At 35.8% G+C, this 22,942-nt stretch overlaps 1 protein-coding gene across 5 annotated transcripts in view; it reads left to right on the forward strand.

Moving 5' to 3' along the window:
- The window catches only part of CACNA2D1 (calcium voltage-gated channel auxiliary subunit alpha2delta 1), a 410,029-nt gene that overhangs the window by 353,822 nt on the left and 33,265 nt on the right, over positions 1-22,942 (forward strand). For 2 of the 5 annotated variants that reach the window (XM_084263178.1, XM_084263177.1), the window contains exons 14-22: positions 982-1,031; positions 2,403-2,492; positions 6,349-6,417; positions 8,011-8,085; positions 9,049-9,123; positions 12,821-12,877; positions 16,785-16,856; positions 17,912-17,983; positions 21,934-21,995. In XM_084263178.1, the coding sequence (XP_084119304.1) occupies positions 982-1,031; positions 2,403-2,492; positions 6,349-6,417; positions 8,011-8,085; positions 9,049-9,123; positions 12,821-12,877; positions 16,785-16,856; positions 17,912-17,983; positions 21,934-21,995 (622 nt within the window). The remainder of the gene's footprint in view (positions 1-981; positions 1,032-2,402; positions 2,493-6,348; positions 6,418-8,010; positions 8,086-9,048; positions 9,124-12,820; positions 12,878-16,784; positions 16,857-17,911; positions 17,984-21,933; positions 21,996-22,942) is intronic. The other 3 variants (XM_084263180.1, XM_084263179.1, XM_084263181.1) reach the window with 2 other exon arrangements.

The following is a 22,942-nucleotide window of genomic DNA, read 5'->3' on the forward strand; positions in this document are numbered from 1 at the left end:
GCCTGTATGAATAATATACATATCATAATCTCATGAGTCCCTCAATAGGTTGGTAAATTATGCAGAAGATACTACAACTTCATGAAGAGCAGATAGTATAGTCAGATAATTACAGAAAATCAACATTTTGTTTTCTGAACAGGGATTCTTTAACTGATGCCTTTGTATCTCAAATTATTCTGTGCATGCAAATTCCATTGTTTTAACACAAATGCAGACCAGCTGGCTTAAAGCACAACCACCTATGTCATCTTATTATCAAGGCAAAATGATCATAATCTTCTGTCCAAAACTGATGTGATTATTTATTTGCACATCCAAAGAAGCAGAGTTTTATTTAATTTTTCCTTAATTAATTTTTTTAATTTATTATCAGTCATGGATTGCTTAAGGGGAAATAAATGACTAACCTCAGTATTTTTATGTCTCCAGACCTCCCTCCTTCCTTCCCATTTTACTTACATGATCATGGGCTCCGAAATGGGATGTCAGGCCTTGGATGCATATGGGCAATATTTTTAATTTGAACAAATAAGTGATAGAATCGATGATGAATAAAGACATTTCTGATGTTTAGTTATGGACCGCCTTATATTTTTTCTGCCATGAACTTCCCTGTGGTGGCAGACTGTAGCTATACTTGCATTCCTATATGCATTCAGCATATAATTCTGTTGCTGTCACAGTATATTAAAATGACCATTAAATATACTTCCACATCAGAGTAGCTGGGAATTCAGCAGTACAGATTCAGTAAATTATCTTTAAAAGAATACACTATATCCGTTGGACTAACTAGCTCAGCCTATATGGCATGACTACCCATCATACATGTCCATGTGTTTTGATAGCATGTGCTACAAAAGTATTCCATTCTTACATGAAAATTTCTATGAAAATTAAATTAGAAGCTAAAGGAAATTCCTCAAGATTAAGAGACCAGCAGTATTAAGATGGTACTATTTCTGTTCCACATTTTAGGTTATTATTATGAAATTCCATCCATTGGAGCCATAAGAATAAACACCCAGGTAAGTATTTTGGCCAAATACAAATACAATTATAACATAAAGAAGTGGAGTAATTCCTGTTCTTAAACCAAATAATGTTGGTTCTTTTGATTTTAGTTTTGGTTTTAATTGAGAAATTTTAAATTAAGAATAGAGAAAAAGTTAAGGTCTTTTTTTTACTCCTGGCTTTACATGGTCCCTTTTCAATCCAGAGATATGGCAAAAAATGTTTTTATAAAGTCCTATACAATTAGTAATTTTTTTCTAATGTGTCTAGACTTTCATAGCCTGCCTTCTGCCATACTTACAGCATGATCTTAGGGGTCTGTATTATGTGAAGGCTGTGGATATGTGTCAGGGCATAGCCCTGCTAGAGCTTTTGATCTTGACAGAAACAGTGGCCTGGTACAATCCTGCTTGTAGGGTAGGTTCCTGGATTCCTGTCTGGGAGAGACATGACTTCTTTCCTTCAAAAATAATGCAGGACAATTTTAGCAGTCATGCGGGTAGATAATTAAGGGCACAGGACCCTGGAATTATATGATGTGATCCAAACTGACAGTGATGATGAACAGATAGTATTTCCCTTTATCTGAAAGTTCATGTATTCACAGGTCCAGGAAAGAAGAGAAGCATCATTGCCATTCCTTGTCCTTCCAAGGCCAGACATGACATTTTTGGCAGAAAATAAGAGTCCTGTTTTGGCCTTGATTCTTTTAAACTCTTCCAGATAGTGTCTGTCAAGAAATATCACTAATATGATCAGACAAGTAGAAAAGGTTGAAGACTGAATCAAGTTTGATAGCATCCACTCCCAAACTAGACCAGACGTCTGACATCATCTAAGATCAGCAGCTTGAGTCACTCTCCCGAACTGAAGGAAGGCAGTGTTTATGAGGTTTTAAAACTCTGAATTTTTCATTTCAATAAAAACTATGCATTCTTGCTGTAGGAGATTAACATACCCGGCTGTTCACATCACTCATTCTCTATTGCCCACTCTCTATTCTGGGTTGAAGGTTCTGCAATCTGCTTCTAATTTCATTACGTCATTTGTAATTAACTTTGGAACAGATAGTTGTAATTCTTACTTCGTGAAAAGAAAGTAGTAGTTATGGATTGGTAAGGTCCATGTGACTGACACTCAAATCAGGAAGTGCCTTGGCGGTAAATACTGAAGACTGAATTCTTAGGTAGGGGTAGTATAATTTAAGAAATAATTAAATACCACTCCTCTATTAATGGTGAATTTTGACAGGTTTTTTTTTACTTTGTTGTTGTTATTGTTGTTGGGGTTTTTTGGGGGTTTTGGTTTGGTTTGTTTTTTACCATGCTGTTTCTGGATTTGGTCTCATAACTGGCTTCTGATTAGTTTATCACACTTTTTGACAGGAATACCTGGATGTTTTGGGAAGACCAATGGTTTTAGCTGGAGAGAAAGCCAAACAAGTCCAATGGACAAATGTCTATCTGGATGCTCTGGTATGATCTGTATTTACCTCTAGTAGTAAGAATCTTATCAAATTAATTACCATATGAGTCCATTTTCCAGAGTCCCAAGGACTCAATTTCCTACAGTTCCAATTGTAATATTCTTGCTTTTCCGATATCTGTGTAGTTCAATAGAGGAATTTTCTAAGCAGCTATTTCTAAGTTGCTGGTCATTACTTCCACTTAGTACCCTTCTGGGACTCCTGAAATTCAACAGAGAAAAGTAATTTATGTAATGTGTAGATCTTTAAGTACAGGTCATTGTTATCCTCGAATTAATAAAAGAAAAAATAAGAAATAGTTTTCCAGTCTTGTACCTGTGCTGTAGTGGAGGTCATCTGTTCTGTTACTGGTGTGGATTTGTTTGGGGTTTCTTTATAAAGTATTCCAGGGAAAATGAAACTTCGCAAAGTTATTTGGTATTTGCCCAGGTTTTGAACTTGGATTACTAAACTATTATTGTTGTTGTAATTACTTGCTTGCTCAAGGTAATGATTTTTTATTGGACAATGTATATAATAGGAAAATTAACAAAAAAGTGTAGGAAATCTTTTCCTTACTCCTGAACCAAACATTTCAGTTTTATAAAAATAAAAAACCCAAACAAACCACAAACATATTCAGGAATCTACAAAATGTAAAGAATTATTAGAAGCGGTCCAATCTGTTGCTCTAAATATTCTTCTTGAGCAACACTGCTGGGGAACAATCTGGAGCACAAGTCTTATGAGGAGTGGCTGGGGGAACTGGGTTTTTGTAGCCTGGACAAAAAGAAAGCTGAAGGGAGACCTTATTACTCTCTACAACTACCTGAAAGGAGGTTGTAGCCAGATGGGTGATGGTGACTTCTCCCAGGTAACATGTGATAGGCCAAGAGGAAATCGCCTCAAGTTATAACAAGTGAGGTTTAGATTGAATATTAGATAAACTTCCTTCACTGAAAGAGGGTTGTCAATCATTGGAACAGGCTGCCCAAGGAAGTGGTGGAGCCACCATCCCTGATGTTTTTTAAAAGACACATAGATGTGGTGCTTAAAGATGTGGTTTAGTGGTGGACTTGCCAGTGCTAGGGTAACAGTTGGGCTGAATGTTCTTAAAGGACTTTTTGAACCTAAATGGTTCTGTGATTCTATGATTTTGTGTATCTCTAACTAGGAAAAATTACTGCAAAATGCTAATCTGGAACCTTGTATTTATGCAAGTTCACATGGTCATCTAATGTCATGTCAAATTCCACTTCTTCCCTTCAGTCAGCATTGCTGTCAAATTTTTATCAACTCATCGTAGAACTGAGTGTGACACAAAGGAACCAGTTTTTCTTAGGAATTTCAACGGCCAGAAGTTCATTAACCATGTTTTTTGTGGTTACTATTGAGATACTTACTGGAAACATAAAGGATGTTATGACAAAAGTTCATATGTTGTGTACATATCCTGTTATAAAGTCAAAGCTAAATTTGTAACTGGGGATAGAAAGAGATCTGTCTAATGAGGTAAAATGAGTGATACCTGCGGCCTTCTGTTGTGTTACATTTTATTTTCAGTGGGTTCCTTCAGGTTTTCTTTCAAACATTTCTGCATTCATGTTATATATGTGTGTATAAACAATTATGTGTGTGTGTGGTGTATTTTTGTGTGTGCACACATGTATATTTATAAAAAGTAATACATATTCTTTTTACTAATATACTTATTATGTGAAGACCAACCCAAGCTAAAAAATGTTGGTAAAGGCTGAAATTTGTGCATTGTCTCATCACAGATGAGCGCATAAAGGCACTGGTGTATCTCATCCGTACTGGAGCCTTTTCCTGATTCTTGGTTTTGGCAGGGATTGGGACTGACTTGTCACACTGCTTCTTTATCTTAAATTCTGTTCCTTCAGGTTCTCTTACAGTGTTTCTCTGCTACCACTTTCTGCAAGATAATCCCAGAATTTTTGGATACTTTTAGGTTTACCAATTATTTGTAATTTATTGACAGTTTTTATCCTCTCTAACTAATTTTTTTTTTCAGGGGAGAGGGTGTTATCCCCCATACTTACTCCTGGTTTTTTATGTATCTCTTCAGTATTACTTCTAAAAAAAAAATCTCACTCTCTTTTCATCTGATTCATCTCCATTTCTTGCTTCTTTTTTTCTCCTAAGAAATGTACTTCTCTTCACCTTGCTTAGTGTAACATTGCTAACTCTGATATCATCTTTCATTTTCTACTCAAACTTAAGTTCATGAAGGATGGTTTAAAATTCATTAGACTGGACTAATGTAAAACTGATTTGATCAGACTGGATTACTAAAGTATTTTAGCTTTATTTTCTGATGAAACAAAGGCAAAGAAGTAATATGGTTCCTCAGTAAAATGCATGGAAGGAGCAAGCATTGGTGAGGAGGGATAATTTGAGATTAAACACAAACATTAGCACAAAAAAAGATAGAAATCTGCCTGTAGACAATTTAGGATGGAAAACAAATCTTTTCATGTTAACTAAACATGTGGTTTTCTGGATCCTCTTTACAATATGAACTGTGACTGTTAATGAAGGAAAAAAAATTCTTATGTTTTACCAAATAAGTTAAAATCTCTTGCCTTGGTATTAGAAGAGACTATCTAATTTTGCAGAACTCATGGACATTATGGCAAGCTGTTAAAAAGTAGCGGTGATATGAAGAATAGTGGAATTACCTGTTGTGTTTTTCTGTTAATTTTACCTGTATTTGTGCCTACCTATTTACTTTCATAGTATCTAATTATAGATTGTATAATTAGGTTAGGCTGGAAAGGACCTTAAAGATCATCCAGTTCCAACCCCCCTGCCATGGGCAGGGACACCTCTCACTAGACCAGGCTGCCCAAGGCCCCATCCAACTTGGCCTTGAACACTGCCAGGAAGGGGGCAGCCACAACTTCCCTGGACAACCTGTTCCAGTGTCATAGTGAAGAATTTCATCCTAATATCCAATCTAAATCTACGTGCTTCCATTTTAAAACCATCGCTCCTCATCCTATTACCACATGCCCTTCTAAAAAGTCCCTCCCTGACTTGTAGGCTCTCTTCAGGTACTGGAAGGCCACTATTAGGTCTTCTTGGAGCCTTCTCTGGGCTGAACAAGCCAAATTCTCTCAGCTAGTCTTCATAGGAGAGCTGCTTCAGCCCTCTAATCATCTTCATGCCCCTCCTCTGGACCCATTCCAACAGTTCCATGTCCTTCCTATGTCCAGGACTCCAGAACTGGGCACAGTACTCCAGGTCTCACGAGAGCAGAGTAGGGTAGAATCACCTCCCTTGACCTACTGGCCACACTCCTTTTGATGCAGCACAGGGTACGATTGGCCTTCTGGGCTGGGAGGGTGCATTGTCAGCTCACATCAAGTTTCTTGTCCAGAAGCACCCCCAAGTCCTTCTCTGCAGGGCTGCTTTCTATCACATCATCTCCCAGCTTGTACTGAGGATTTGTTTGATTTGGTTTTCTTTTTTTTTAATTTTTTCTTCTTCCCCCCCTACTATCTAGACGGTTTAGTATAGTAAGAACTGTTACTGTAAATGTTTTCATAACATTTAATTTTTATTAAAATAAGTCATCACACGTGATCTACTTCTTAAAAGCAATTTATTGTTCTCAATAACATATGGACGCAAAATTGCAATTTGAACTTTCTGTGCATAAAATAAAAGAAGTTGGTTTGTTTGTTGGTTAGGCTTGTGGTTTTTTCCTTTTTTACAAACTAAAATCAGTGCTCTAATCTAGTGTTTGGCAACAATAATGCCTGGATATTTCTAATTTATTGTAGTTCAATATTTGTTATTTAACTAATAGAGTCTTCCCTTTATGTGTGATTATCTCCTAGGAGCTGGGCCTTGTGATTACAGGAACACTACCTGTCTTCAATCTAACAAAGGAACAAAATGGGAAAATAGTAAGCTGCTACTTAAAGAAACAAACAACAAAATTCAGTTATTTGAATTAAACGTAATGATAAGCCTTTGAAAAATATGTATTTCCATAGAACTTTCTACAGTTTAATTTTCTTGTACCTCAGGAATAAAAGGGTCATCTTTATTTGCCTGATAACATCCTGGGAACAAGAAAATGCAGATTATCTTTTTTGCAGTTGTGAGTTTCAGGATATGACATTCTCTGATCTATCTCTGAGAACTGGTGGCTAAGGGAAGGCCTTGTGCGCTCATTAGATGGGAAGTATATGATTGTGTTCATCCGTCCTTGCCAAGAAAGGAAGCTCAAATACATTTATAACAAGTCTGTGAGGCTATGACATTTCAGGGTAAAAGGCAATGATGTAGAGACTTTAAATTAATTGTTTGTAATGATAATAGAAAATACAACTGAATACTTAGATTAAAACATAAGTATTAAATAAATACAATTCCCCATCACATTACATTCTGACAAAAAATCAATTTTGGTACTTTTTTTTTCAAATTCAAAATGCTGCTTTTTAAAAATCAGACCTAGAACATGCTTTAAGATTTTGTACATTTGGTGTGATACTCATGACTGTTCAGGTTAAAATTCAGAGAATTTTACCCAACACAATCTTTGATTCAGTTTCTCAGATATTAAGTAGACAAAAAAATATAAAAATAAGAAGTTTTTCACTAGTGTTTCTTGGATTTTCTTTCAGAATATTTCTCTTTGTTTCCCTTTAAAAGCAAAACAAAAAGATTTCATAAACTTATCTACAAGATAATGCCTGGAATTCGCTGAGTCCTGTTGCAAAGTGATTATCAAAGTCTGTCTTTCTGAGAAGTAAACCAGTGGTTGTCTATTAAAGAGGAACTGGAAGAAACAAGAGGAAAATTTTAATCTCCTTAAATTATGTCTCTACATGGATTTTATATTGCATACTGCAATATGTGTCATCCAGTACATATTCTGAATTTATGTACTAGAGAAGGGATTCAGGTGATACTACATACATGACTTGCCACCCTTTTCTGAGTAGGAAAAGAATTGCAAGTAAAGTAAACCTAGATCCTGAGTCCCTTATTTCAAATGCTGATGAATTTTCTAGTCATTGGGTTTTTTGGTTTTGTTGAGGTGTTGCATTTTTTTTCATTCATTATTAGACCATATCCAAAAGAGGTTAATTGTTTTGGGGTCTCATTTATCAATTGCCCAACCTTAGCATGCAATAGTAGCTCTATACTGGTACAAGTAATTTAGTGTCTACATCATCGGAAATATTAATGCATCATTTTTCACTTGATTTGTTTTTACATTTATCGTTTATTGATCCAGGAAAGAATCCATATTCATCTTTATAAACAGTTTTCATATTCTGTACTAAATCCTGAATGCATTGAATGAAATTTTAAATCACTTGGATATTATTTTAATTAGTTAGAATAGACAGATAAATAAATAGGCAGCTTTTCTTGTACTATCTGTCAAATAAGAGATGAAGGCAAAAATCAAAATTACTGATTGTAGCAGTTACTCTGCATTGTAAATATGCCAAATGTATTCTAACATTTTGTAATCTTGCCAGAATCAACTGATTCTTGGAGTAATGGGGGTTGATGTCTCTTTGGAGGACATAAAAAAACTGACACCCCGATTTACGGTAAGTTGCTTGTGTTGGTGGTTTCTCCATATGTATGATTTATGTTTGATTTCTTTGCATGCTCTTTCATAAGTCATACAGCAGTGACTGGAGGCAAGTCAAAATACCAGCAGGCTTCTTTTCATATATTTGTTCCCATTGTTGTAGATTTTCTGACAGTTTTCTCTCCAGTCATATATGTGTTTCTGTGTGAATTGTCCATCAGGATGCATCTATAAAAGCCAACTTTTACATTGGGGGATATATTCCAAGTAATTATTTTCCTGTAGCTCAAGGCACAGCTGCTTAGTTGAGTGTCTGATTCTTATCACAGTGTAGAGTGCACAATCATTTCAGCTAATAATAATACTTAGCATTCACACAGGAAAATTCTTTATAGAAAAAGGTCTTTATTACACTTGTCTGTTTGTACCCTACTCAGACTGATTGATTTATATATTTGGACATCTTGCTGGGGAATTTCTAAGAAAATCACTAGTAATGTGGGAAGCAAAGAAATATCATGAATTTGACCAAAGGCAAATGCAGAGTCCTGCATCTAGAATGGAATAGTCCCATTCCACAGTACAGGCTGGGACAAAATGCCTTGAAAGGCATGAAAGGGCCTGGGGGTCATGGCAGAGGACAGGCTGAACGTTGCCATTGGAGGTACTCAGACCCTTTGAAACCTAATCTGACTATGAAGTTGGATCTTATTTATGAAGTTAGTTCTGCTTTCAGTGAAGGGTCAAACCAGGTAACCTGCAGTGGTCCAATCAGCCAAAATTATTCTTCAACTTTCTGATCCTAAAAGAGTAAATTTTAAAAATTATCCTCTGTATCCTCATATCTCACATGTTTTGTGATGCCTAATGCAGTGTATTTTCCTTAATGTGACCATTGCTTGAAAATCATTAATGAATCTTTCTTTATTACTTAGAACCTAAGTTCTACTCCATTTCTACTAAACTCCATTTCTTTCAGCTTTGTCCAAATGGATACTATTTTGCAATTGATCCTAATGGGTATGTGCTACTTCACCCAAATCTTCAACCAAAGGTAAGAAAAACCTTCTACTTTATTTCTCTCAATCTCAGATATTAAATCTGCTAAAAGTGCTAGAGAGACAGAGAACAATAGTAAGGATTTCTCAGTTGTGGAGGTGTCAGGAAAATCCACGGTGAATGCATGGCTTCATCCAAGTCTTAGCGCAAAGACCAATGTTGCCTTGTATTGAACATATATTGAAAATATAATATGTACATTATGCACACATATTTTCGTATGTGAAATAAGTGGTTTAGTATACCTATTAATATACAAAACAACTAGTGGTAGCCGTAATACCATTCTGAAGAATTTGTAATGTGTTACAAGATGCTGAATACTTTACTGGTGCGCGTGTTTATTATTATTATATGATGTATTCTCATTTATTATTATTATATGATGTATTCTCATTTTAGAAATTGAAACTGCCATACTTGAACACCACAGAAATCAGGGCAAACACAATGTATTTTTCTTGCATTTTCCTTTTTTTTTTTTTTCTTTGCTTATTTTCTGTTTACCAGAGCTGAAACCTGAGATGCAAAGTTTGGATGGATCTAGCTGAGCATTCTGTGCCAGAACAATAGATTTTTTAGGAGGTCAACTTGAGAGGGGTCTTTCATCTTTAAAGATGAAATCTTTGTCTAAATCTGGTTATCATGCACCCTGCCCACATTTTCTCCAATTTTCAGGAAAATTTAAACCGACCATTTCATTCTGGCTTTATATCCATTAAGGGTAGTTCTGACCCTACGGGGACTCCTATATTCCATATATCGTCTTAAATAAGTTTCTTCCATGGCTTTGATGAAATATTTCGGCGTGAATTGATAATTTTTTTTCTGCCATCAGAACTTTAATATCTTTTTTAGTGAAACATTCCTCCATGTCAAGCAATCTTCTGTTTAGTGGAATGTTTGAAAATGTTAGTATTTTAATTACACTAGATACAAACTTTCAACATCTTTTCTCATGCACAAATGCAGCATTATATAAAAGATACACTTAAAATTTAATTAAGTAAAACCAACAGAATTATCACTGCAGATTGAAATGTATGGATTACTTACAGATAATAAACTTAAAATTAATAATGAATCATTATGAGTATTGGACACCAAACAAAATATCCATGTAGTTCAGTTGTGAATATTAAAAATTCTCCTCAAGATGGTTTGAGCCATATATAGCAAAGATAAATGCAAGCTGTCAATACACAGGCCAATAATGGTATTGAGGCTTTTAAGCTTGCTAGGTTATTTTTTAACACTCTGTACACTTTAGAAGAGCTTCTTAAGTAATGGGAGGCTGTACTTGCTGCCGTTAGGCGTGGAAATACTGTTGTTTGGTTTAGGGTTTTTTTAATTGGATGTATATACATAACTCTTCCTTCCAGCCATGCCCTTGTGGCAGAATAACAGCAAATCCTTGACCTCTTTGCTATGCGACTGTGGTCTCTTGTTTCTTTGCCAGAAAGTCCTATCAGAGCTACAAGAGGGATAGCAGACCTTCTCTTTAGCACTTCACTGTCTAACAGACTTTCTTTGCCAGAAAGTCCTATCAGAGCTACAAGAGGGATAGCAGACCTTCTCTTTAGCACTTCACTGTCTAACAGACAAAGGCAGAAAAAGGAATTAGGATTCTTCTACATATTTTAATGATTAATTTAATTCTTTAACTGGGGGAAGTCAGCATCATGAATATGTGAATTAATTTCCTGGTGAAGTGATGAACATGTCTGAAATCTTTTGCCAACTTTGTAACAAGAGAACAAAAAATGCTTCTGAAGATGAAAAAGAATAATTTGATCTCAACTATTGATGAAATATCCCTTTTCATTTATTTTGAAAGAACAATTTTTAAAAAAATAAAAAGAAAAAAAGGAAAAGATGGGGTTTATATACTCTTTTCTGTTTCTCAATATATGCATTAAGTTTTCATGTGTTAAAGAATGAAAGTTCTGATTTGATTATTTTGCTTGGTGAATTATTCTATGATGATATGTACATCATTAATGACCAGATCTTTTCTTCATTAGACATTATTAGATACTCAGATGATGGCGAGTGGTCTATTTACCTTTTCCTCATATGCAAATGAATTTCTGTTAACAGAAGGAATATAAAATGAAGCAAGGTAGTATTCTCATTTTAGGCAGAATCTTACGAGGAACTGATGGATGTAGATTCAGTTCTGTGCTGTGATACTGCAGTGTAAATTTGTAAAACTGGAGATGAATTAATCTTTGTTAGAGAGTGAAAAACAGCTCATCCCAACTGAATCTGGGCAGACTGAGATGGATTATTAGGAAACTAATTGCCGTGGTTTCTCTGTATAGTTTGCTACTTAAAAGGATACAGAGACGCTTTCATATACTGCTCAAATGTTTTATCTAGAGTATGTTTAGAAAAGGGTATTTTACAAGTGATATGTTTTATGTTTTTGAATAATGTTTAAATGTAATATTAAGCGTATGCATTATTGTTATTGTTATTGTTGTTATTAACAGTTACACAGACTAGACTTTTTCACTCCCAGTTTGTTTGGGGTGGTGCATGCTATTCAGACTGATACAAGAACTACGTTTTAAAACTAAGGTACACAACAAAGACAGATGTATATAGAACTCATGGGCTTTCTTTAACATGTCATATTAATTTTAGTTAAACCTCCTGGTAGTCGTTAACTTATTAACAAACAACATCTTAACCCTCTTTGCCAGCAAGATAGATGTAAACTAAAACATAATTACGTCTTTACTTTTGAAGAGGTGAGGGTGTATTGAGCTTCCAATGGTCATTCCTTCTGAATGTTTTCTGCTTTCCTTCTGAAAATCTGTTACCTCAAATCAAAACTGGTTCAACATAATATTTTACGAAATCATCCTGCGGTATGATCTGGCAAAAAAAAAAAACAAAACCCACCCTAGAAATTCAGACCTTGAAAACCATTTGCACAACTGAGAAAATTTAACCAAAGGCATGTTCAAAAGGGAAGTAAAATCATTAAGAATTTTCCCCTCGTGTTAAAAAATGTAGCACAGGAAAACTTTTTTTAACTTTATATATAAAATACCAATTTTTTCAAGTTTGTGAACATAGTTACATTAGGGTTTTTTTTAAACATGCTTATTTTTATATTTTTCTGAACAGTTTTCTTTGTGTGTATGTGTACATGCGTGTATTTTTCTCACTGTTCTGGGAGAGAATAGGTAGATACCCTGCCAAATTAATGCATTAAGCATGTGTTAACAAGATTAGTCTTATTTAGATACGATTTGAAAATATTAAATAATTCAATTTCTGAATCTGTTATATAGATTAGCAACTTCTTCATAATTTTCATTATGGTTCTTATCAAAATCTATTTAGTGGTAGTTCTAAAACTGCAAATGCCTTCAATAGGTTTTGAAAAAAATGTAAGAGGGGATGGTTTTAAAACAAGAAGTGAAATTCTTCTCATTTTATATTTTATTTCTGGTGGAGTATGCGGGAGGGAGAGCTCACTGTTAACTTAATTCAATTGTTTGACAAGTGTCTGGTATTTATTTTCCTGACAGAGCTCAGAACTCTTGACTAAAATGAGGGCTTGTCTCTGCTTCCAGTCAACTTGCACTGGAGGGTATAGATGTGGAGAGAACACTTCCATTCTACAACTAGGCTGTTTACTAATAGTGTTATAAATTACTGCTTTTTTGTTACTTCAGCAAATTGGTGTGGGCATACCAAAGGTTAAATTGAGAAAAAGGAGACCCAATGTACAGGTAACTTTGATTGGAGGTGATCAGTGCATTAGAATGCATAGACCTGGAAATATGATTAGAAAGCTTCTGCCCTGCTTACTAGGAAAAATCTAACTAGAGAACTGTTTACTTTGACAAACAGCTTCCAAAGCATGAAGCTTGCATCCTTCCTTGTTTAAATAATAGAAAACATGTTATTGGCTGTAGTGAAGGGCGTTCTGTTCAATCATGGTGCTTTACTAATAGGTGCTAATTAGAGCCATGCTGTAAATTTATTCTTCAGATTTTGAAATTAATTTGAAGACTGGGGAAAAGAAAAGAGACTACTTGTGCTGGCTTTGCTTGCATAAACCCAAAGTCAGGAGAAGATCATTCTTACTACTTTATTGCCCAGTTGTATTGTACATTGTATGCTGTACAGTAATGGGTGTTTTGTTCTTTTTTTCTAGGAAGATCAGAGCAGGGTGTATGTCTTATCTGCTATTTACATAAGGTTTCTTGCTTTAGCAAACACAACTCCAGAGGACTAGTGGCCATTAAACAAACAGAGAAAAGGAAACTAGTAACATTTGTTGATTGGAACCGCTGAGCAGAAAACACTTAATGAAAACTTAAAAAATATTAAAATACTAGATTAATTATGAAACTAGCAAAATAAAAAAATGAGGTACAGTATACCATGTTAATTTCTTACACATACGAAAATATATAATTGAAAACCAGTGGCTTATATAACAACACCAGTAAGCCTGGTAATCAAGTCTGTGATTTCACTGAGCCTCGAGTGGCTGTGTTTGTACCATATATAAAAGATCACCTCTGGGGTAGATTTTTTTATACACTGGCAAAAGCAGCACTGGAAGATCAAAAAATCCCCAACAAACAAACCCTCAATTTTCTGAGCACCCTTAGCTTCCCAGAGTGCTGTGGTATGATTTGGATGGTGCTGTGCTGTGCTGTGCCATGCTGTGCTGGCTGCCCAGTACAGTGCAGCTCCAGGCTCCCACCTACTCCAGGTGTTCTTGGGTTCCCCTCTGGGGCCCAGGATTTTGCAGCCACCTTAGCATCATTTATTTTAAAAGCCTAACAGCCAGTGTATTAATTAGTACTACAAGTACTAGACTCCTGCAACTCACATCAAAGAAGACTTCCATAGAATTTGTGAGAATCCTGACATCCCAAAACACGACAGTGACATTTTAATGAACAGGATTTTTTATGTTGCTGCACCAGTTCTTTCTTTCTTTGTTTCCTTCTTGATTTGTCATTGAAGTAATTGATCTTTGCTTTTATCTGTTCTGCTGAAAATGGATTGCACTCCCTTTATTTGCATGCTTCATTGCCAGTGATTTACTTCTATTTTGGTTTATTAAGTTGTGCTGGTGAATGTGGTGGTGTTGTGCTTGTTCCAGTCATGTTGCGTGCATGACTGGATAAAGAGAAGAGCAAACTGAAAAGTAAGTTTGTTTCTTCATGGTTTGGAATAAACCCTGCTAAATGGCAACCTTGGAAGAAAAAAAAATATGGAGCCCAAACACATTCTGGGGGGAAAAAGGCATAGTGGGGCAAATAGTCTTCCATTATGGGGCTAGGAATTTTCAGTTCTTATTTCTAATGGACTTCTTTGTGCTTTAGGCACATCACACAGTGTACCTATACGTATTTACTTACTTCTTCTATTAATAGTCATTAAGAATGTGTGGGGATATAACACAAAGTCTGAAAAGAACCCCAAGAAACAGTTAATGTATGCTTGAATTTTGACAAACTGTTGAATATTTTGTCTTTGGGACTCCTAACTGTGGCTAGCCCAGGTTATCATTTGAAATTAATATTGACCTCCATTTGATGTAATGGCTTTTTTTTTTTCTTTTTTTTTAACATTTGTTTTCTTTTCTGTTCCTTTGTGTGTTGAAATGGAATGTGAACTTCACAAATGCCTCCTCTGCCATGCCTTCATGCATGCTGTTTGGGTTTGACCATGCTATTCATTATCCATTGCATGTAAGAAACCATATTTTTTAATTTATTTTTTACATTTTGGCCTTTTATGATTTATTTTGAAGCTGTGGATTTGGGAGGGGGGGAAACAACTTCATAACAATAATTAAAATGTTTTGAATTTATGGAGAGCATATGTTAATGCAATTATATTAAATTTACTAGTTTTCTCTCTCCTATATAAATAGGAACATAAAAAATTATTTGAAGTTATCCATAGACATTTAAAAGAATCTTTCCAGTGCATATACTCTTTCTTTTCTCTTAGCAGACAGGATGTCTTGCTAAGAAAAGGAATGATTCCATATACCTAGAAACGTGCGTTTGTTCCTCGAGGATATGAAGGAATAATCATTTGTCTTCTAGTACTATTCTATATTACAGTCTTGAAAATAAGTACTACTGTTAATCTCTTAATGCTCCAGACTATTATATGAAGGGATCTTATACCAGCTATTCAGAATGCTACTTTCTTCTGGTACAAAGTGGAAATATGCATAAATCAGGATGAAACATGCTTGGGTTCTTTGGTGGAAAAGTCTCATGTACATTTGGCATGTACCATTGTCAGAGAATTTTAGAATTGAAGGAATATAATAATTTTGAAATAAAGGACGTTACCCTATAAATAAGTTAGTATAGCTGAATTACTGAAATCCTCTAAAAATGTCATAATCAGAATTTTCACTAGGCCTGAAATAATAGTATCAGCTAAAGACAAATATTGTGTTGGTAATCATATGAGAAACAGTGCTTTATTTACTGATAAAACTAGGCCTTGACATCCTTTAATGGATGAACTGTCCTGTTACACAAAGCAAATTATTATTGATCAAAATAAATTAATAAAAAATGGACTTTATTATCTTCTCTTCTAAACTGTCAGATTTAAATGGCTGAATATTATATCCCTATACTCTTTTTTCTAAAGATCCTTTGTTAGGTGGAAGCATTAAGTGATGAGGGTTGAGGATTTTCACACCACACATAATATTAAGTCAATGGGGTTTAGCCAAAACTACACAAATAATAAAATAAATAAATCATATTCCAAACAACTCGTATAGAAGATGGCTCTGTCAATGCAAATACAGACCACAACTGAGAAGGGAGTAGAGTCTGGAGGGTGATCTGAGCTAATTCTGCAGAGCTACAGTGATCTTCCAACATTCTAATGGGACCAGGGTTACCGCAGATGCATACTACCAAACTTCTCTGTGCTCCATAGTCAAGTATCAACATCATGTACACTCCTTAAATCTTGGCTTCCATCTCTTAAATTGAGATATCTGAACTGATGTCAAGAGAATTGCATTCAAAACTGCAGTGTGCTCAGAGAAGTCCTATAATGCTGACAATAAAAGTTATTTTTATTTTCTTATAATAAAGATTTTTTTTTTAATTATAATTGCTGCTTCTTTGAATCTTGAGGCATGGTCCATTCCCACCTCATAACAGCAAGTCTATAGTCTGCTTTTGGCAAAACTGCAAAAAAGTACAATTATCACATCTTATCAGTCAACTGGAAAACTACCAAATTTCCCTCTCCCTTCTCAGATGAAGGACACCTAATCAGGGATTCCTATCTGATGTCTCCTCTGATGCATCTTCACCCACTCTCACGGTCTGTGACATACCAGCAGTAGAGAAGCAGCTTCCCATCATGAGCCCCATACATGACAGACTGTGGATGGACACTAACTGTTAGCGTTAATTTGGTTTTCACTTCTTCAATTAACCTCTTTATCCAATTAAATAAAATAGATGAGAAAGGACCACTAGTAATTCATTGTATTATAATAGATTAAAATAAATGGGTAAGTAAGACCAGTTAAGTAGCTTACTTAGCAATGAAAGGACTGAAGTGATTTATAACATTACAGCATTTTGTCTTTATTATTTTATCATGTGATATCTTCTGCTTCAGAATCCTAAATCCCAGGAGCCTGTGACACTGGATTTTCTAGATGCTGAGTTAGAAAATGATATTAAAGTTGAGGTGAGATTACCTGGTTTCTTAGTACCTGTTGCTGCTTGTATTTCACTGTATAAAAATTGTAAAGTAAAAAACTGTAAAGTTCCTGATTTTGAATGGGAATCTATTTCGCTCTATATTTCAATTTTAAATTTTCAAGATGATGACTTTATAGGCAGATGATGTTATAATGATACAAAAGGAGAACTGGTATTATTTGTAAGCAAGGACACAATACATCATATTTCTCTCATTTTTAAAGACACCTGCTATTTAAATAATTCTTCTTCATTAAGTGGTAAATCCTGGCGATGGGGGTTGTAAATTTTTCAGAAGAAAAGAAATTTAAATAAGGTATTAATATATTACCTGAAATATTTCCCTATCTCTTGCTGATGCAAGTTCATGACTGTGGTGAGAGGGAGAACTGACAAATAAAGTGTTGACATCTAATTAATTCCTCCTTATATTTTTCAGTTCATAATTTTGTAATATACTCCAAAATCAGAATTTCTGAAAGTAATCTGCTAGCTTTGTGAATTAACATATTTTTAAAATATTCTATGTTTTTTAACTTAATTCTTTTATAATGACGATATTGATATTTGCTAAATTCTTCCTTAAGTTTGTTGAAAGTTCTGCTTCAGAGAGGAATTACTCTCAGACTGGAATAAGAATGATTTTGTGAATCTAAGCAACTACCAGTACCAAACCACACAGATGTGCTGGGAAGTATGAGAAACGCTAGACCAAACTCCTTCTCACCCAGCTAGTTCCCAGCATCAACAGGTTTTATGAGATAGGCTTGCTATGCAAAGTGTACCAGAATTCTTCCTTCATAACTCTTCTGGTTCAGTATAAAGTGAATAAAGCAACTTCTAATTACAAAAATCTGAAAATTGTAAACTTAACTTTTGGGCTTTTTTCTAAGAGCTATGACTTTCCCATGCATTAACATTTTATGTGTTTCATTAAATATGTGAGTAATATAAGTTATATGAAACATTATATATCTACATGATACATACAAGACCTAGTTCTTGGTTTTTTTTTTTTTCTTTTTTCTTCCTTGCCAATAGATTCGGAAAAAAATGATAGATGGAGAAAGTGGAGAAAAAACATTTGAAACCCTGGTCAAGTCCCAAGATGAGGTAAGATAGGGACACAGGCAGATATATTTACAGGAACAAACAAAACCAGAAAAATACTGTGAAATGGCAAAAAGATGTTAATTTTGTAACTTCAGTTTTTATCATTTTTCCCTCTAGATTTTTTATTTTTACTGGCTTATAGTAAGAGAAATTATGAAAAGAAGAATTGTTTAGTTTCTTGGTTTCTTTAGTGTATCATTAATCAGGCAGTAGTTGATGAGATCTTGCACTCTTGTTTACCAGGAAATGGACCCAGCCTACTTCTGTGCATGAATCCCAAAACAAAGTACTTAATTTGCTTGCAGAGATGTGTGAGGGGGGTTTGGTAGTTTATGTCGTGGGAAGAAAGCGGTGAGAAAAAAAAAAAAAAAGACATAAATGAAGATTATTTGGGATAAGCAAATTAATCTCACAGCTATATTACGTACTTGTAGTTTCTGAACAGTTTGAGTTCTTTATTTTCTTGCCCAAAATGTTCAGTCCTGATAAAGATTGCTCCTGTTTCCTAGCAATAGGATACACATTTTATGTGGGCACTGTCTTCCTTCTGATACCCTTTTCAGAAAGTGCAGAACCTCATAGAACTGTCTTCATGAGTACAGAACCTCAGTTTCAGTGGGGCAGAAAAATGTAACTGTAGATGATCTTAGCTGAAATATGATGATAATGATGATCATGTAATCATGTAGGCAACAAAATCATACTTTCGTACTCTAGTCTCTACGAGGGAAGTCAACTCAAACCTTATACACTTATATTTGCCAGGTGCAAAGCATGCCTTGAATTTCCGGAGTCCCATCATCTCATTAAACATGCCTATGCTTCTCCTCCATATTTGACTTCATGAAGCCTTTCACCTCTTCCCATGTTCTTGTAAAGCAGCGGTCTATACCAACAATCCCCTTGGCTTCTGCTAGGTCTCTTGTGTGCATTCTCACAGTAAAGACCCCACTCCAGCCCTCCTGAGAAGGGCTTTAAAATCTATAGGGAAATTCTGCTGTGTGAAGAAAATGTACATTTTCTTGAATGGTTCCACTATTTGAGGACAGTGAATGAATAGGGCCTTCTAGGGTGGGGGGTAAGTCCCATCTACCTCACCTGCATCAGGAGCCCACACTGTCTGGAATCATAGACTCATAGAATGCTTTGGAGGGGACCTCAAAGATCATCTAGTTCCCTAGATCATTCTAGTTCCCTAGATCATTCTAGGCCCCAGCCAGAGGCAGGGACACCAGGTTGCCCAAAGACCCATTTAACCTAGCCTTAAATGCCTCCAGGGATGGGACTTCCACAACCTTTCTGGACAACCTGTTCCAGTGCCTCACAAAGGCAGGAAACCACCAGCCTCTCTCTCCCTGTTCTGAAGGGTGACTGAGTCATTCCTGACCCACTCTTGGAGAGTCCAAAGTCCTGCTAGCATCTGTGTTGGAGATAAGCTGTGCCTGAAGGGAGGGACTTCACTGAGACTTTTTCAGAATTGGTTTGTTTTAAGGAGTGCCTTTCCAAGTCTGTGGGTGAAAAGGCATCTCTGTAGGTGATTAGAAAAGGTAGGATTAGAAAGTCACAAAAATACGATGACACTATTGAGGTTATACAAGAAATTGTATGCATGGCAAAGTTGTTGAAGAGATCTTGGGCTGCGAATGTGTTTCTCAGTCTACAGAAGACCAATTTGGGTCTTGGACCAACAGTTGGTCCTGCGACTGTTTGCCCAAAATGGAGCAGAAGGGAAACATTCACACTTGCAGATGCTGGAGTCAATTAAACTTCAGAGCCAGAGGGAAATATGACATGCCTGAGTGTATGTGAATGTGTCAGTTATGCAGGGTCAAGATCACAAGTCTGTATTTGAACAGAATCCTACAATGCATTAGATTGCAAGGGACCTTTAAAGGTCATCTAGTCCAACCCACCCTGCAGTAAGCAGGGATACCTTTGACTAGATGAGATAGCTCAGAGCTTCATCAAGCCCAACCCTGAATGCCTCCAGGGATGGGGCCTCCACCACCTCTCTGGGCAACCTGCTCCTGTGTCTTCATAGTGAAGAATTTTGTACTAATATCTGAATAGAATATCCCATGTCTTTTGATTCCAGACGCTTCAAGTACCCAAGTCCTCTACTTGAACCTCTCTGAGAGAAGGGAACAGAGAGAGATGGCTGGCAATGGTGACTGCTTCAAGCCATTGCATACTCCCAGCTTCAGGCTGCTAGTGCCAGAATAAAGCTGCTTCAGACCACAGGCCATGCATGAACCATGCATCACTTAGGACTTGATAGCTTCATATATTTTATTATAAAATGGGCTGATGTGGTCAGTTGCTCTGAACTGACAGTTGCAGTCTTCAGGCTTAAAACTTTTTGTTTTGCTTTTTGGTTTAAGTTTGCACTGCTTTCCTTTTGTATTGCAGCTGGCCCCAGCAGTGTCTTGGGAGATGACCTCATACTGCAACATAGAGACTGGACTCTTAGCAAGTGTGGGTGGGGTGCACTGGAGTCTCCCAAGGCCTCAGGGGCTTTCCAACTAAGAGAGAAGATGCCATAGGAATAAAAGCATTGCCACATTTATGCAGCCAGGGTGGGCAGTAGTGGAAACTGAAGGGTCACAAAAACTGCAGCATGTGTAGGTTCTTTGGCAGTGACTGTCTGGGGATGAGGTGGTTTCAGACCACTCAGTACTAAAGTAGGCAAAGGAACAGACATATGAGGACTTGTAATCTCCTGGATTATCTTTGAAGGGAGATTTCAGACAGTTTGCTTTCAAGCATGTTCACAGTGCTGGTGACAACAGGATGTAATAAGAGCTCAGTTCTTCTCTTCCCTCCCACCTTGGGCACTGCTTTTCTCTAGCCAACATGCATGGTGTGCAGCACGTCACGCTGTGCCTGACTTGGAGGTCCAAAATTACCATTAAGTTTTTTACACTGTTGTGCTATGCTGAAAAGCAGAAGCCAGATAACAAGAAGGTTTAAATTCATAAATATATAAAAAAAAAGATTTCTTTTTCACAGCCATGGTCATTTTCACACTTCTGGTTTGCTGCAGGGAGAGAAAGTAGATTTATACCTGTGGTACCTTTCACCAGTGTTTGTAATACTGTGGTGCAACAGCTACACCAAGTTCATTGCTGGCGTACTTAAAAGTGTCGGATTGTAAAATAATAATATGTTACAGCTGGCATAAACTTTTAGTTTTCAAAGTGGATAATTGAGAAAAAGTATGCCAGCCAGTTGCATTAATGATTATATCTATGGGGAATTGTGAGGCCACCTCAAGTAATTTTTCATACCAAAAGAAAAGGAATGATAAAGCTTATCCTAATGTATTAAGTTATTTAAAACCAAACAATTCCTTCCCTGTTAATTTTTTCTGCAAATTCAGAAGTGTCCTAATGAGATTAGAAACATATACAAGTTTAGCATGAGGTTCCTCTACAATCAAGAGTACCAGGCTGTGCCTGCAGATATGACATAAATTAAAATGCATTTAGCCAGTGCCCTGAAAGGACAGGCACTGGATGGAGGTTGTTGTTAAGGACTTACCTACAAAGTCTTTTTATAATTGAGGCTTGTTTTTCACAGTTTAACTGAAAATGGTCCATAATGGAGGTAATCTTTTATCAAATTCAAATCACACAGGAAAAGGTTTGCATAGGCCCAGCAAATGAATTTAAAAGGGAAAATGATGTCGTGTTGTCTTTGTTTTATTGAACATTAGTGAAATACAAACTTACTAATGTTCAATAAAAGGGGTATAACTGATTCTATTGCATAATGTAATCTTGGAAAATGTCTAAGAAAAGGAGTTGCAGCTCAATTCTTGCTTTTAGCAAAATAATAAACACAATTCCAAAAGATTTGTACTCAGTTTTACACTGCATTTTTCAAGGGAAGTGCACACTTATTGAAGCTTCAGAGTTAATAATTCATTTTTCACCAATATGTGTTTGTAGAGATATATTGATAAAGGCAACAGGACATATACATGGACTGCTGTGAATGGCACTGATTACAGGTAACTCATTTCTGTTCTCTTACTTATTTTGTGTGGGACAAATCTCCTTTTTGTTTATCTTGGTTAATATGTTAGTATTACATTTTCTATACTGGCTAAGTCAGGACCAGATTGTCTTGTTTCCAGGCCTGTAGGATTTACCAGGTTCCCTTATCACTCAAAATTGTTGGCCTAAGGACCAGAACCTCAGTTTTTCATTCAACTGTTGCAATTTATCACTAGGGAATTTCAGTATATAGGAAAAAAAAAAGGTTTTTATGATTGATGTTAAGAATCTTACTTTGCCTTTTACTTTCTGTATCACACCATATTTTGATACTTGATACTTGCACTATATATCTTGGATACCTCCTCTTATTTCATCTTTTCTTTGTGTTGTCTCTATGTTCTTGTTTTAATATGCATATGGAAAAGGAAGATGCTATATTTTGGTATAAAAATAAGTTGTGAGTTATTTTATGCAAATATTTTTAAGCCATCGTTATTGTTTAAATCATGGCTTTGCTAAACTTTATGTCAGAACGTAGGGGCAGGAAATACACTATTGATTATCTCCAAGATCTGTATCTATTTGTGACAAGCTTTAGCTAGTTAGCACTGATACTACTTTGAATGTAAAACACATATGGTGTGATGTATGGACAAATGAAGCAATTTGTAAGAGCATTTTCCCCCTAGAATGCAATGTTGCCGTGTATATTATTTCAAACCCATTTAAGCACACAGCTCTGTAACATTAAAAGGAATTAGAATTAGAAACTTGACAGTCAAAACAAGTTAAGGTTTACCAAGCCCCAGAAAGGTTAAACTACTACAACTGAAAACTAGATGGTACAAATATTAAATCAAATTTTTAGCAAAACAGTATTTTTATTGTGATGAAACATGGTAGTCCTTACCCAAGCTGGTACCCATTTTCTGTGATGTTCTGCACAGGTGTATGGCCA

The sequence above is a fragment of the Gallinula chloropus genome, assembly GCF_964237585.1.
Source record: "Gallinula chloropus genome assembly, chromosome: 1".
NCBI classification, from domain to species: domain Eukaryota; kingdom Metazoa; phylum Chordata; class Aves; order Gruiformes; family Rallidae; genus Gallinula; species Gallinula chloropus.